The sequence below is a fragment of the Desmodus rotundus genome, chromosome 5 (genome assembly GCF_022682495.2).
Source record: "Desmodus rotundus isolate HL8 chromosome 5, HLdesRot8A.1, whole genome shotgun sequence".
Taxonomy (NCBI): Eukaryota; Metazoa; Chordata; class Mammalia; order Chiroptera; family Phyllostomidae; genus Desmodus; species Desmodus rotundus.
The window spans coordinates 160,633,886-160,649,405 of NC_071391.1; the positions used below are offsets into that span (position 1 = coordinate 160,633,886).

The following is a 15,520-nucleotide window of genomic DNA, read 5'->3' on the forward strand; positions in this document are numbered from 1 at the left end:
TAATATTATAGGTTAGGGGTCAGGAAGCTGTGGCCTGCAGGCCAAGTTCAGCTCACTGCCTGTTCTTGTGCTGCCCTTAGCCAAGCCTGGGTCTTAGATCTTTGTAAAGGGTTGTGAGAACTGACCAACCAGCCAACCAAACGAATGAACGTGTGACAGACCTGCAGCGCCTGCCGTGTTTCCTGTGGGGCCCTTTCCACCCCTGCCCTGTCCAAACTGGAGCTCTCGCCGGGGGTTATACAGACCCCCCAAGTCCGCTGCCGTTTCCTCAATAGCGGCCTTAGTGGCTGCGTAATACCTGCTCAATATCAGCCTCAATATCTGCTTGAAAAGCCCAGTCTGCGACTCTGCCTTTGCTGTTCCGTCTCTCAAAATGGTGTCACTTGTTCGCCGTAGAACCGACACATTGGTGTTTATTATGTGTGAGCCACCATTCTGGGCTCCGGGAAGATAACCGTGACAGACAGGAAGCAGGTAGAAAGCCAGTATGTCAGTGGTAAAGTCAAAAATAATAATGCCTGGTCAGGAGGAAATCCTGAAGGAAGCACAGGGACCAGGCAGGAGGATTTCCGGGAGAACACTTTCATCAGAGGGACCAGCAAGTGGAAGGGCGCTGAGGGACACAGGGAGGCCAGTGTGCTGGGAGTGGAGTAGCAGTGTGGGGAGGGGAAGTAGGATTGGACAGGCAGGGGAGGTGAAGAGGCAGTCCCACAGGGCCCAATAGGGCATCAGAGATGGGGTTTTATTTTGGTGACTTGGGAAGCCATTTAATAGATTTACGTGAAGTGATGCGATCTGATTTCTCTTCTGAAAATACTGCTCTGCTCCTAGGGGAAGGCTGGAGTAACCAACTAAAGCCAACAGCACCGTGGCTTAACACAACCACGGTTCACATTCCCTCATGCTCCTGCTCCACTGAGAGGTAGCAAAGCGGTCTGTGCCACGGAGTCACTTAGGGTCCAGCCTGCTGGCTGCCCTACCATCTGGGACCTTCTCCTCCTCAGCTGCACGGCTGGGAGAGGAGGGGGACTGGATAACAGAACATGTGGGTTACTTATCACACTGGCTCAGAAATGCCACGTCGCTCTGGTTCAGACTTCGTGGGCTGGAGCGTGGCTCACCACGGGATGCTCGTGTTCCTGGTGACCACAGTGGGAGGCCATTGAGAGCCATCGCAGTGCCTGAGGGGTGATGGTGGCGTGGCGTTGAGTGGTGCTGGGGAGGTGATGCAGTTGGGTGGGGGCTGGGGATACCTCAAAGGTTCACCCCGCACAACTTGCAGATGTCATGGGTGTCTCCTTGATTTTTCCCCTTCCCACCATGTTATCTCCTCTACTGAATGTGATTTCTTTGAGCCTGCCTCCTATTTTTATCTCATCTCTCCATGGGGCCTTGAAAACAGATGTTCATTACCTATTTATCGAGTGATAGAACAGTTTAGCCAATTAGCTTTCAAAATCCACATTTTTTAATAGCAATTGCAAATTGCTGTCAGGGAATAGTGTAAAAAGATCTTTGCTTGGTGATGATGATGATGATGATGTGTATGAATGGCATGTTCACTCACGGGCTTCGGAAAGAAGGCTGAGAAGAAAGGCACACTGTGGCCACTCGGGTCAGCGAGGAGATTGCTGCTTTCCCCGCGGCACGATTCGTCCGTGTTACTCTCTTTTCCTTCCTGCTTGTTCCGTCATGCAAGAACTCAAAGAAAATAAGTCTGCTAGCTGTAAATTCAGTGTTAAACTTCTGTTTCTTAAACTCACCCTATAGTCTTTCAGCCATAATCCTGTTTTTACAAAGTAAACAGGTGAAAAGCTGAAATGCACGGTGGAATAAAAGCCCTGGGGTCCTTTAGCATCATATTAGTCTGCGCCTTAGGGGCCCCGGCTCTCTCGGGGTGTCTAACTTAGGGCTTCATTTATTTACACTCTATATTCTGGGTAAGTGTCGTTATTTAGTTATTTTGAAACATCATTCAAAATAAGGAAAAAAGCTTTCATGCTGACACTGGTGACGAGGTAAAAACTTAAAACTCTGGAAATATTCACTCAGCTCTCAGGGCCAATAGCAAGTTCTGTGAAAGCATAGACTTCCGTGCGGGCCTTGGCTCGGTGATGCCGAGTCTGCGTGTTGCAGGGAGGTGGGTCTTGTGCTTAGACGGTAGAGCAGGGGCCTTGCCAAGGGACTGGCTGTGGAGGCCGAAGGGACTGGCTGTGGAGGCCGAAGGGACCAGGGAGTCCAGAATGACTCAGTCAAAACATGACTAGGGGTTTGTCTTGCAAAGGGGAAAAGAGCATTTCATTGAGACAACAAGGTACGTGGTGACAGCAGGGAATAATGAGAGGCCTGTGTGTCCAGAGCTCAGGGCGTGGGTCACAGTTACACTGTGAGGCTAGGGGTCAGCTTGGGGCCAGCTTGTGGAAGTCCTTGAGTTGCATGCTAAGGAGTTTGGGAAGCGGAAAAAAGGTTTTCCTAAAGGGGAATTACATGACAAATTTATTAGGAAGATAAAAACTTAGCAGGTGGAAGATGGCTTATGTATTGTATTAGTTGGTCAAACTGAAATCGAGCTTCCATTTAATGAGCATTTTCTATGGGTAAGACCTTTTGCTGATGGATTTACATGTTACCTCATTTAATTGCTTACCAACCATTCCAGGGACAGTTGACAAAGGCAAGTGAAACCTTGGACAGTGGAGATGCAGCTGGACCTACCCAAAGGGCGTGGAGACCTGCTGTTTCTCCCCGGCCCTGCGTCCTGCAAGTGAGGACGGCCTGCCCTGTCCCTCCTTTCCTGCCAGTCTCCTGTAGAAACTCTTCCAGCCAGTGATAGGCTAGGATACTATAAACACTTGGCCAGCTGGTATACCCGAGCCCGTATTTCTCGGGGGAACAAATATCGGTGAAGAAAAAGGAGGGATTCAGTACGGTATGCTCTCATTTGTCGTTCCTGTTTTCAGCGTTCAGCCAGCATGCCCTCTGTCATGCACACTGTCAGAGCCTGTGAGGAGGCAGAAATGACCAGGAGGGAGCTGTCGGATGTACAGTGAGAGGGACACTGGTTCGACAGCAGAGGGATCCGAATGCTGGCTTTTACTCGAACCCAAGCACATCACTTAACCCACCCCCTCTCCGGGCCCCGTCTGCCCATCCACGAAATGGGGGAAGCAGGGAGGCCTGTTGAACCAAACTCAGGTTCCGGCGTCTTGTATTCCTCAGCCACAGAAGGGAACGTGCAGTTTATTTGGGTAGAGAAAGCCGATAACGTAACTATACTTGCCAGTCAGCGGTAGCTGCTGGTTTTGTTCAGTGCCACGGGGGCTGGAGGTAGCCATCCAACAAGAAGCGGAGTTGCAGAACTTACTTTGAAGCTGCATTTGCAAAGCCAACTTAGTTACAAGTCACATGGAGTAGTGCTTTCCCAAAGATACTTTTTATCAGTATCTGTGGGGAATTAAGAGCATGTTAGCTGTCTCTGTCATAAGACGCTAATTAGGGTGACTTGAAGGGAACCTAGGAAATGAAGGGCGGGAGAGGCTGACCTCCTGCTGCGGCTCCGGTGTGGTGTCTTGAGGCCCCGGCTTGCTTTTCAGAAGGATCAGAGACACGCAGGGACCAGGTTGAAGACACTTTGATAGGGGCTGTGAGGTTTTGTCTTAGGGCTCCGTCTGCTGCTGTTTTTAAAAATCAACTAAAAGTCTCTTTAAAGCTATAGTAAAATATGCTTTGATAGTTGTCTGGAGCCTAAAATTCAGGATCCAAAGCAGCACAAATCAACAGGTGTATTGAGGCCCCAGAAGGCTCAGGTGGGCGGTGCCTCCATCAAATGTGTTGAGATTAGACTTCATTTTGTATTCTTGAGACCAAGTGAGCTCAGTGTTTTTAATATTAGAAAGGTATAACCCCTGCATACCTAACACAGTGGCGGTCACATGTCAGAATCAATGAAAACTTGGCTTGTAAATGAGTAAATACAGAATTACTATAGAAAATGTGGAAAGTTGAGAACAAGATGGCTCATAATTGCAACATTTAAACAAAATAGTCACTAATTTTTTTGGTGTATACAGTATGTGTATATATGTTTAATATATTAGATATGTAAGTATAGATATTTAGATATATAAGTATATATATATACATATATGTATTTTGCCTTCAGCCATATGTACAAATATAGTTCAGGTTTTAAATATAAGCAAGATATAAACAATTTTTTTATTTCTGATTCCTAAAATTTAACATTTTATTGTAAACACTTTCCAAATTTCTATACTGTTTTTGTAGTGCTAATTTTAATGACTGTGTAATATTTTATCTAGTAATTTATTATAAGCTAGTTATCATTTCTCTTAATACCAAACAATTAGATTGCTTTTAAAGTTTTATTTTTGTAGCCTTGTTCCAGTTAAAATCTTCCTGCCTAGACTATTTTCTCCTTTTGGATTCTTCCCTTACAATACGTGATCAGAACTGGGAATTACAGTTGTAGTACTAACTTTGCTTTTTGCACTATAACAAATACTCTATTTGAACACTAGTTTTATCATAGCACTGCCTGCATGTGGGTATTAGCATTTATAAAAATCTCTGTTTACTAATTTAATATCACAAATGGTATTTCCCTGTGTTAGCTTCACAGAAGAAAAACTAGCATAATAAAAGTCTTACTCATTGGTTAAAGTTGCATATATTAAAATTGCACTTTTGTTCTCTCTTTCTCACTAACACCTTATTAAATATGCCACATACAATGACGCAGGGCTGGTTTCTCTCACCATTGTTCACCCCTTTCTTTTAAAGCTGTCTGTGGAGGCACGTAAAGAGATGACTAGCAAGGCCATTAAAACAGTCAAACATTTTATTGAGAAGACAAGGAAAAGAAATTCAGAAGAAGACATTCAAGAAGCTAGCGATTCTACAGTGACCTACGCAGATGCCTTGAGTCATCTGGAGAAATCACTCGCTCACCTGGAGACCCTGAACCATAGCTTCATAGTTTCTCTGAAAGACAGCGAACAGGTAATGAAATGAACACTTCTGCTGTGAGCTCAGTTGCTCAGGTAATGTCAGCATTTTCTTCCCTTTGTCCTTTAAAGCTTCATTAATAGTTCTGATAGGGCTTTCAACATTGTAGGTACCCTTGAAAATGGTCCTCAAGCCTTTGTCTTTTTGCCTCTTCATTGTCATTTGGTAGTCAGCTCAGTTTTCTGTTCTTTAAAAAGGGTTCCAGGCCACTTCACACAGTTGATAACTTGGGGAGAAGGAGCTGAGGAGATGGGAGGAGGGAGAGGAGGGGCCTGAGTTGAGCCCTGGGTGGTGCCCCAGGAGAGGCAGGGTCTCCAGAGCCCAGCTGTGGGAAAGAGGGTGGTTTGCCAGCCCACTGCTCATGGGCAGGTGTCGTGCTCGCTAACTGAATAATGATAGATTTCCCCCCTGCATTTTCAGAAAAATTCAGAAATAACCACCCCTGCCTGTCAGTAGTTTTTTTTTTAACCGAGTGCACTCATCCCGCTTTTGTGTCCCATGTTTTTGGTATAACTTTATTAAATTGTTCCTAGTTGGTTTCTCATTGGGACCCCTGTGGTGTCTCCGGAAGCATCCCCAGGGACTCAGGTGCCCTGCCCACGACAAGGTGTGGGGACCAGTGTGGTAGAGCTGGCTGGGAAGTCTCTGAGGCTGTGGCAGCTTTCGGTGTGTGTGACCATGTGGGGCAGTCATGGCGTTTTTAGATATTCTTTCCCATGACTGAAAAGTTGACAAATCAGTAAGTGAATGGTTTTTCTATAGGTGAAAACAGGGTTTAGATATATACATTTATGAAATTAAAATTTAATGCTGTGGTAGATGAACCTGTGAGTGGCCACCAGCCTCATCTTTTATTTTTCCTAGACTAACATGTTTAATGAGTTGTTTTCCTCGCTTATAAAAAGAGTTTTCCTCACTAGAAAGATCACTCAGTGCAGAGGAGCCCATGTAAAGGACAACTGGAAGACTTCAGACTGTGTGTGAGACCCGTGCACGCCAGCCCCTTGTGGAAGAGATAACGATAGCAATTTTGGTGCATTCTGCATCTCTCGGTGCCTGTTGGTCTGGCTCGTGAACAGCATTAGATACCGTGTGAGCGAGACAGAAGCCTCCTCAGGGGACCGATCGGCTTCACGAGCCTCAGTTTTGCCCCTGACGTGTACAGTGCTGTGCCCCGTCATTACAAGGACCAGGGTAAACACGGACTCTTCAGGTGGTTTATACTTGTTAGTATGAAACATTCTAATTAAAAATTTAAATTTTCAAATACTTGTCTTATTTTTTAAATCAAATGTATTACATTCAAATCAGAGAGTTGTCATCACTGTCCTTGGAACATGTGTTGTCTGTCAATGAGTTGAAGAGTGTGTTGGGCCAAGAGGATTATTAACAGAATAGCTTGTTTGTTTCAACAAGGCTGTGACTTCAAGGTACCACATGGCTGCTTGTGAGTGCTGTTCGGTGAGACGGTGGATGGTCCCTAGCAGGAGACTCTTCTGGTTCCTACACTGGACATTATTTGGTTTTATTAAGGTGCCTTTCATAGTAAATCCTGGAAGTAAACATTCAAGGTCATATATCTGTCCCTTTTAAGTTCAGGCCTTGGTTTTAACCTCTAATTACATACCTGGTGAAAGAACATCTTAGAAGGTCAGTGCCATCTAAGGTAAAGACCGTCATCCTGTGGAGGAGGCGCAGTTCCCTCTTGTCTCGGTAGCGACACCAGTGAGCACCCTGCCTGACGGCCAGACGTTGTTGTCAACGGCAGGTTTCGCCGAGGGAGCCAGCAAAGCAGAATTTTGCAGGCCTGCCCCTGCTCACCGTCCCCCTGCTCCCGTAGTTTATCTTACAGAAAATCCCAGTCATCTTTTTATGCTATCCATAAGTGTTCCCATACCTATTTCTAAGACATACACTGAAACATAAGCACAACATTACCACAGTCAAAATAAAACACACCCCAGTAATTCTGCAGTATCTTTGAATAGCCCGTCAGTGACCATGTGGTTGTTTGAAAGACGAAAACGTCTACTCAGGGTGACTCGCGAAACTGTAAAGAACCTGGAGGGTGTTGTTAATGTGAAGTGGTCATGTCTGGCATGCTGCAAACAACAGTGTGAGCCCCGTTTCTTAAATTGCTCGTTGTCACTTCAGGTTTGGCACATACCGTCAAAGGGGGACCGTGTGGCGCGGAGGCGGGGGACAGGAGGCTTTCAGATTCTGATCCTGGCGCCCGTCACGGCTAGCTCTGTGACTTGGGGCACGTTAGTGTCTTCGGTCTTCAGTCTTCTTTTTGTTAAAATGGAGCTAATGAAGACCCCTTGAGGGATTAGCATAAGCATTGAATTAGATAACATGCATGCAATACCTGGGTCTAGTGGTTGATACTCAATAGATTATAACTGTTGCGTGGCTGTAGCATGATAATAATAATAGAGAAACTTGGACTTAATCAGCATTACCCTGTGTGTGACATGGGCTGAAGCCCTGGCTTTTACTTTACCTCATTTAACGCTCACAACCGCCTCTATTCACAAGAGCCTATCGCTGTCATCGTGGGGTCATAGAGACTGAACTTTGACATCACCAAGGCCCACTGCCTAAAAGCTGGGGGAGCACGGATCTGCCCTCCAGTCTGGGCGGCCCTGGAGCCCGAGCTCTCCCCAGCCAGTGCACGCTCTTCCTGGTGTTTTCTGGTTGCCATGTCTTTCCTTGGAGAATCTCCTAAATGTTTCACTATGTACATGTAGACATTTAATTTCTATCGGATACTGAGGTGTTGAATACCACTTTTATTTTTCCCCCCAGGAAATACTGCAGAAATACAGTCACTTCTATGATCTGTCCCGGTCAGAAAAAGGGAAACTTCGTGATCAAGCCGTGGCCATGTGTTTGGACGGTCAGCCTCTCGGGATGATCCAGCAGCTGCTGGAGGTGGCTGTGGGGCCCCTGGGCCTGTCGCCTAAGGACATAGTGCAGAGCGCAGTAATGAGAGTCGTTTCTGCACTGAGGTGAGCAGTCCAGTGACCACCGGTCAGAACCCAAGGTGCTGTTCTGCCAGTAACAGAGCTTGTTCGAGGTGAAATATAATTCACGTAGAAGCATTTCCTAAGGACTGTACAGAAGGGAGAGATCGACTATTAGATGTCCCAAAGTCTTATTATGTCTTGAGAACAGAGACCCCTGACAATGTTTCATTATTGGTGGTGTGTGTGATATGGCAAGGAACTCGCTAACTTCGGGTTAGACCCCCCCTCCACATTATTCTTGAAGTAAGGGAAAGGCCAGATGGCTTGTGAAACAGCTAAGCGTCAGGCTGGTGGTGACCTTAGGGTGGGTTTTGAAATCCTGCTTTGCTACTTTCCCTTCACGGAGTGGTGGGAAAACAGTCCCCAGAGGTTCTGAGAAAGTACAGGAGGCAAGGTTAACACTTACTGAAGAATTAATTACCTGCCGTGAATGGCAGAAACAAAAACAAAAAACCGCACAGTTGAGAAGTCCTAACTTTATATCGAAGCGCTAGTGTCTTCATAGGAATGTATCCAAGGGGATTAGAGAAGAGGGGGAAGTTAAGCTGAGAAAATAATGAGGCATCAAGTGCTTTCTGTGAATAATGCAATTAGGCTAAAAGATTTCGCTGTGTTTAATTCATTCTCCTTTTAAGCTTTCTTTGTAATTCTGGATTGCTCTTGAGGAACTTTTTGATTAAATGCATGTCAGTTTTCAGCAGCTGAACGGCAATCAAATGAGGCTCTATCAGCGTAATTACCCGGCTTCATACAGTTTCCACCAGAGTGCTATGAGGTGTCCGGTGGTTTCACACCGAGAGAGAAGAAAGTGTGGTGCTTTCCAGAAATAATAAATGCCAAAATAATAAAGCGTTGTTCTAGCGGCATCACTGGTGGTGGTGGCAGTGGTGGTGGCAGCATAAGAACCACTTTCCTCTTTAAAATGATGAAGACACTTGATGGCCACATGTTCTACCTTTCCATTCGTAGTTATCTCATTGTTTCTTAAATCAGGGTTTTACTTGAAGCTCACAAAACTAAATGTTTTGAATATTTATGCTTGACGAATTTAGTGTATTTACTAAAAATTACACATTTTCATTAATAATTAAAAGGAAATGGCGTGATATTTTTACGTTTATAAAATTCTGACATAAATTGTACCGTATTTTTTGGACTATAAGACACACTCCTCGCCCTCAAATTTGGGAGGAAAATGAGGGTGCGTCTTATAGTCCAAATGTAGCTCACCTGGCTCTCTGGGTGGGGGGAGGGCGGTGGTGGAGCAGGGTTTTTTTTTTTCCTATTTTCCTCCTCTAAAACCTAGGTGCTTCTTTTGGTCCAGTGTGTCTTGTAGTCTGAAAAATACGGTACTTCTCCCTCTTTCGCGGCACCCATTTCTACTGAAGATTTGATTTGGTTCTGATATGATAAATATTATACTCAGCATACTGAAGACATTCAATAAATGTGAATTAAATCTTTTAGCAGCTGAAAGAAAGTGGACATCAGGAGTTCAACTACCTCTTTTTCAAAGGAAAAGAAACTCCTATTGACAATATTCATAACATTTATATTTGAGAAAGTTCCTAAAATTTAGTAAGCATAAAATAGCAAAGTCACTAAAATAACTGAATTCAGCATTACTTTAAAACATATATCTTAAATTATTCACAAAACTTATCTAAAACTTCTTTTTCTTCTGTTGCATTTTTAAAACTCACTACAGTTTCAGGCCCCGTACTTACACAACGGGCATAGTAATAGTACTGTCTCCTGGGCTGTCGGGATAGGAAATGGCAGAATGTAGATAAAACCCCTAACAGTGCCTGATGTCTATTAAGTAGCATGAAAATATGGGTATTTTAATAAAAAGGCCTACTGGAGAATTTGGATGATTATTATTGGATTGGCCAAAAAGCTTGGGTTTTTTTTTGTAAGATGGCTCTAGTAGTGCTTAGTTGTCATTAACTTCATTTGAAACGATTTTGTTAGATTATATTGTGCCAGCTGTCATATCATCCTTCATTTAAAAAGATCTTACCAAATTTGTGAATTTCTGTGAAGCAATTTTAATATTGAAGATGGAAGGAAATATGCAACATTTTTGGCATATTATGATTTATTATTTCAAGAGAGGTAAAAATGCAACTGAAATGTAAAAACAAAAAGATTGTGCAGCATGTGGAGAAGGCACTGCAACTGACTGAACGTGCCAAAAGTGTTTTGTGAGGTTTTGTGCTGCAGGTTTCTCGCTGGACGATGCTCCACCAACCGAAGCCTGGTGGACCAGCTGACGTTGATAGCAACCAAACCGAGACATCAATTGACAGCAATCAACGTTCTGCCACGTGAGAGATAGCCGACATACTCAAAATATCTAAATCAAGAAAGTTATTGGTGAAAATGAAAAATGTCTCTTTTATTTTACGGAAAAAACTAAACAGAGTTTTTGGCCAACCCAATATATTGTTAATGTTTACAATAGCTCATGTATTTAATATTCATTGAATGTCTTTTGAATGACAGAATGCAAGAAGATTGTTTTATTCTCTTGATAAAAAACATGAATATGAGTTCCTTCTGGGAAGAAAATGTTTCACTTTCACATCCATGCTTATGGGATAGGGCTCGGTGCCCTTGTGGACTACGTAGACCAGGGAGGGCTATGAGTCAGCGGTGCACCCCCCTGCCCCCCCCCCCCCCCACCGACCGACCTGGGTGGTCTGAGTGAATGAGCTGTCGTCTGAGGTTTGAGCAGTCCTCTTCTCAATCAGTGCTTCTCTTTTTCCCTTCACAGCGGAGGCTGCGCTGAGCTCGGTGGGCCACGGGACGCGCTCCAGGTCCTGGAAGGGGTTGTTGCAGCCGTCCACGCCAGTGTGGACAAGGGGTAAGACGAGAGCAAGTTTGCCGTCTCATTTGCAGGCCTACCTCAGAGTCTTAGAATTACTTTTCATATATATCTTCATATATATGGAGCTTCTAAGACTAAGCACCATTTCTAGGTGACCCTGAAGAAAGAGCTGAACACTTTCTGCATAACTAGAGTGTGTTTGCAGGTACTTACCCATCAGCTGTAGCTCGTCTTCTCCTCTGAGCCTTGTTTGCTAAGAGAGGCCGGCTGTCTTCTTGGCTTCCTCCTAGGAAGGCCACGGAGAGACGAGCTCTGAGCTTCTTAGAGGAGAAGGGATGTGCAGCCACAGCAGGTTAACTATACGGACTAGGTGTGCAAATCCCTAGAGCGTATATATTAATTTTTTAAAGTTTTATATATGCTAGATCTATCTTGTCAGAGGACTCAGAGTGTGCAGGCTGTGTGAATCTAGAAAGGTATGTGTCTCTAATGTCATTTTCATAAAGAATTTCTTCATTCACATGTAATAGAAGTGGTGGGAATAATGGCAATAATGAGTTAATAGTTAAATACTTCCCAGAGTTCACAAAAATCTTTCAGATGTCTGATATCCATGTCGACCCTGTAACGCCTTGCCCCAGTTTTCTTTTTATAATGGAAAATATATAATAATGAAGAAGTGTTTGAAAAACTCCCCATAGTTCCATTCATTAATATAATTGTTTTTATTTGCATATTACCAATGCCATTATTGTTCAGGTGCAAATACATTTTTTACATTGTTTTGATCAAAATATATAAACACTTATATTTTATTTGCTTGTTATTCCGACATCTTCCTCTTTATACATTCAATGACCATTATTTTTGATGGCTGCATATGTTGTTGCCGTGTTCATTGAGGACAGAAAAGCTCAGAGAGAGAAACCGACTTTTCCCAGAGTCGTGGGCCTGGGCATCGATCCAGGACTCCAGTCTGGCTCCGACTTGCAGCGTAGTGCCCCGATGCCATGATGGCATGTTTCCACGCATTGCGTCATGCCCACGGCGTGGGTGAAAGAACAGAGGGTGAGGCGTGGAGGAAAACACCGTGGCACGCAGGGCCCGCCACTTCCCCTGCCCCTGGCCTGGCAGTTTGTCTGCACCCCTTTCCTTGTGGGCCTTCAGGTGGAGAGGAAGCTACAGCAGTGGCTGGTTGGGGCCTTTCACTCGAACCTGACAGGTAGTTATTTTATGCGTGTTTGCTGTGTGCCATGCTCTGTTGTAAGTCACGAGGAGTTAAATGTGGGTAAGAAATAACCCCTCTCCCTGATATGAGGGCTCAGAGTCTCTCACAGTTGGCCAGAGCCCTGGTTCCTCCACTAAGAGTGGTGAGTGCAGTGCAGAGAGCGAGGTGGAGGGAGCTGTGGACCCTGCTGGGGAAGTCAGGGCAGGGTGCACCAGTCAGGCTGGGGGTGGTGGGGGGTGAAATCAGAGTCTTTTAGCAGGCGGAGGTGGATAATGCGGCTTCAGGATGAGGAAAGTGCCTGGGCAACTGCTGATTCTGCAGAGAGCAGAGCAGGCGGAGGTGCTGCATGGGAAATTCTCAGCCGCCTTCCAGAGGCCGCACCTGCTGCCTCCTTGCCAAGCCAGGCACGCCTGTCGGTCCACAGGGGGCTGGCTGCTCCCCATGGCCACTGTCAGCCCAGCCCTGCTCTCAGGTTCTGCTGAGCAGGGTCCTGGCCTCACCTGATAAAAGGATCTTCACACGCATTGCTTTAAGCCCTTTCCAGTGGGGTCGCTCAGGCTCGTCCACTGGGGGCATCTCAAAAAGATCTGAAGGCCGTGTTTTTCTCAGTGAATTTCCAGCCAAATATACAGAAGAATCCAGCTTGGGTCTCTTGAATACAGACTAGTTTCTTAAGCTTCAGTTTCCAAAGAGGCGAACATTAGGGAATGGAGATGCAGAACAAGGTCTTTCTTTTTATTCTAGAGAACAATTACAAAGGCTTTTTAACCAAAAAAAAAAAAACAAAAAACAAAAACAAAAACCAAAAAAACCCAAAAACCCCTCAAAGAATTCTTCTTTTCTTGAGAAAGAGGAAGAAACACAAAGTCGTAACTTTTATTCCCGGTGAGGTTTTTTTTGGTTTTTTTTTTTAAATCACAGTGAAACCTGATACTGTTGACTTCAGTTTTCCTGTCTAACAGTGGCAGAGTGACATGGGAACTCAGGCCCTTTTAAAGGGACCCTCTCAGGTCACTCACTCATTACCTGGCCATTACCATGACTGCCTGACCTTCAGGAGGCCACATCAGGCCTCTGTGCCCCCGTCCTCCCTCTGGGTGACCTGACAAGCCTCCTTCAGCCCTGCCCTGGAATGTGGACACCCAGTGGCCTCCATGGCATCTGTTAGATAGGAAATCGCCTCTCTTTCTGTGCATTATTCTCTCTGTCTCTGTCTCTCTCTCTTTCATGCTCTTAGGTTAGGCAAACACCACCGCATAGTACTCCTGGCACAGAGACTGCATAGAAAAGAGTTTGGGTGTGTATATTAATGGCTACCACCAAGTGTTGGTTTGGTGCTTAATTTTTAGGCAATTTATGCCATTATCAGCACATCCTGCCTGTCTTTTTATATTGGTCCCTGTTCACTCCAGCCTCTGCCTCACCCTCGAAGGTCCTGCTCCCTCATCATTCACCTGTGCTGGCACAGGCCCCACGAACCACAGCCCTGGCGGGCCACGGTGGGGCCTCCGCCACTTGCACAGCCAGCCTTCCTTTCAGCCCGGCCACGTTCCTGTCTCTGGACGTCAGGGTCGAGTGTTCGAGGGGTTTGAAATGGTGTCAGCAACCTTCGACAGCATCTGCAGTTACAGATGAGGATGAGGTAGTTAATTATTCAGAGGCTCATGCATGCTAAGTTTGCTTTATGAATTTGTGTGCTTTCTCCCACTGTTTATGTCTGCCTGTAGCATCATATTTTGAGAATATATTTGTTCCTCGGTATCCATGGGGGATGGGTTCCAGGACCCCCGCAGATACAAAATTTCAAATGCTCAAGTCCCTCAAATGAAGTGGCAGAGTATTCGTTGTACATGCAATCCGCCCACGTCCTCCCGTATACTTCAGGTCATCTCTAGATTACTTGTAGAGCCTCACTAATTCAAGGCAGGGTGTTACGTAAGCAGTTGTTACACTGCGTTGTGTGGGGCACAGCGGCAGGAAAAACCGCCTGTGTGTGTCCGCTGCAGGCACAGCCACCCTAGGCAGAACTACACAGCACATGTCAGCAAGAATGTCACTTTTTTCTTCAAGTGTTTTCTGTTCTGTGGTTGGTTGCATCTGGATGCAGAACCCGTGATATTAGGCCCAACTGCATGATCTATATTCTAGTTTGAGTTAAGAATTAATTAGTTCATTAGTTTGCTTAAGAAAAGCAAGAATTTAAAAAAAATCAATCATCAAAAAATGTTTTAAAATAAAAATGTCCATTAAATCTGGAATTAAGAAAATACTATCACACATTTTATCCCTGGCCGGTGTGGCTCAGTGGATTGAGTGCCGGCCTGTGAACCAAAGAGTTGCCAGTTCGATTCCCACTCAGGGCACATGCCTGGGTTGCAGGCTTGCTCCCCAGTATGGGGTGAGCGAGAGGCAACTACACATTGCCGTTTTTTTCCCTCTCTTTCTCCTTCCCTTCTCCTCTTTCTAAAAATAAATAAATGAAATCTTTAAAAAAAGAAAATAACTACCACACATTTTAAAATAAAAAGGCTAATGAGCATTTATTACTCTATGCCAAGACGTTTGAAAGGGCTGTTCAGCAACTCACTTAATTCTCAGAACGACCTTACTGTTCACATTATTGTATCCATTTTACAGATTAGGACGTGAAGCTCACACAGGTTGTGTAACTTGTCCAGGGTCCCCCAGGTAAGGACATGTTATGAATTTCCTCAACGTAGCCCACCTTCTCGTGACATTATAGAACCCCAGCAAAGGACAATCAGGCAGTGCTTCTCAGGTGGCCTTGTGCATAGGAATCGCCCAAAGATTCTACTTGAGTATGTCTTGGTGGGACTTAAAATTCTGCATTTCTTTCCTTTAAAAAAAAATTAAATTTATCGGGGTGACATTGGTTAATAAAATGGTATAGGTTTCAGGTGTACAGTTCTATAATACATCATCAGTATATTGCATTGTGTGCTCACCGCCCAAAGTCAAATCTTCCATCAGCATGGATTTGACCCCCTTTACCTTTCACTACCCCCACCCCCTTTCCCTCTGGTAGCCCCCATACTGTTGTCTGTCTGTGAATTTTTGTGTGGTTTTCTTTTGTTTATTCATTTGTTACTTTCAGTTCTATTTCCACATGTGAGTGAAATCATACAGTCCTTGACTTTTTCTATCCAACTTGTTTCACTTTCTAACCAGCTCCCAAGCACTGGCCGGCCGGTCCATGGACTGAGCTTGAGGTGCAACTCTGAAGGCGTCACTTCCCTCTGCTTTCTCTCCTCTTCTACACGCTTCTCCCTGCCTGGGCCTTTTTTTAGTTCCCCTGCCTTCCTATACCCTTAAAAGCATTTCTTAACTGGAATGACCCACAGGCGTGAACCAGTATATTAGTGATTCTCAAAGGAATGTGCA

General features: G+C 44.9%; 1 protein-coding gene across 1 annotated transcript in view; it reads left to right on the forward strand.

Annotated features, from left to right (window-relative positions):
* The window catches only part of NBAS (NBAS subunit of NRZ tethering complex), a 267,973-nt gene that overhangs the window by 213,806 nt on the left and 38,647 nt on the right, over window positions 1-15,520 (forward strand). Inside the window, exons 45-47 of the mRNA XM_024552475.3 lie at window positions 4,804-5,022; window positions 7,837-8,039; window positions 10,837-10,926. Of these exons, the coding sequence (XP_024408243.2) occupies window positions 4,804-5,022; window positions 7,837-8,039; window positions 10,837-10,926 (512 nt within the window). The remainder of the gene's footprint in view (window positions 1-4,803; window positions 5,023-7,836; window positions 8,040-10,836; window positions 10,927-15,520) is intronic.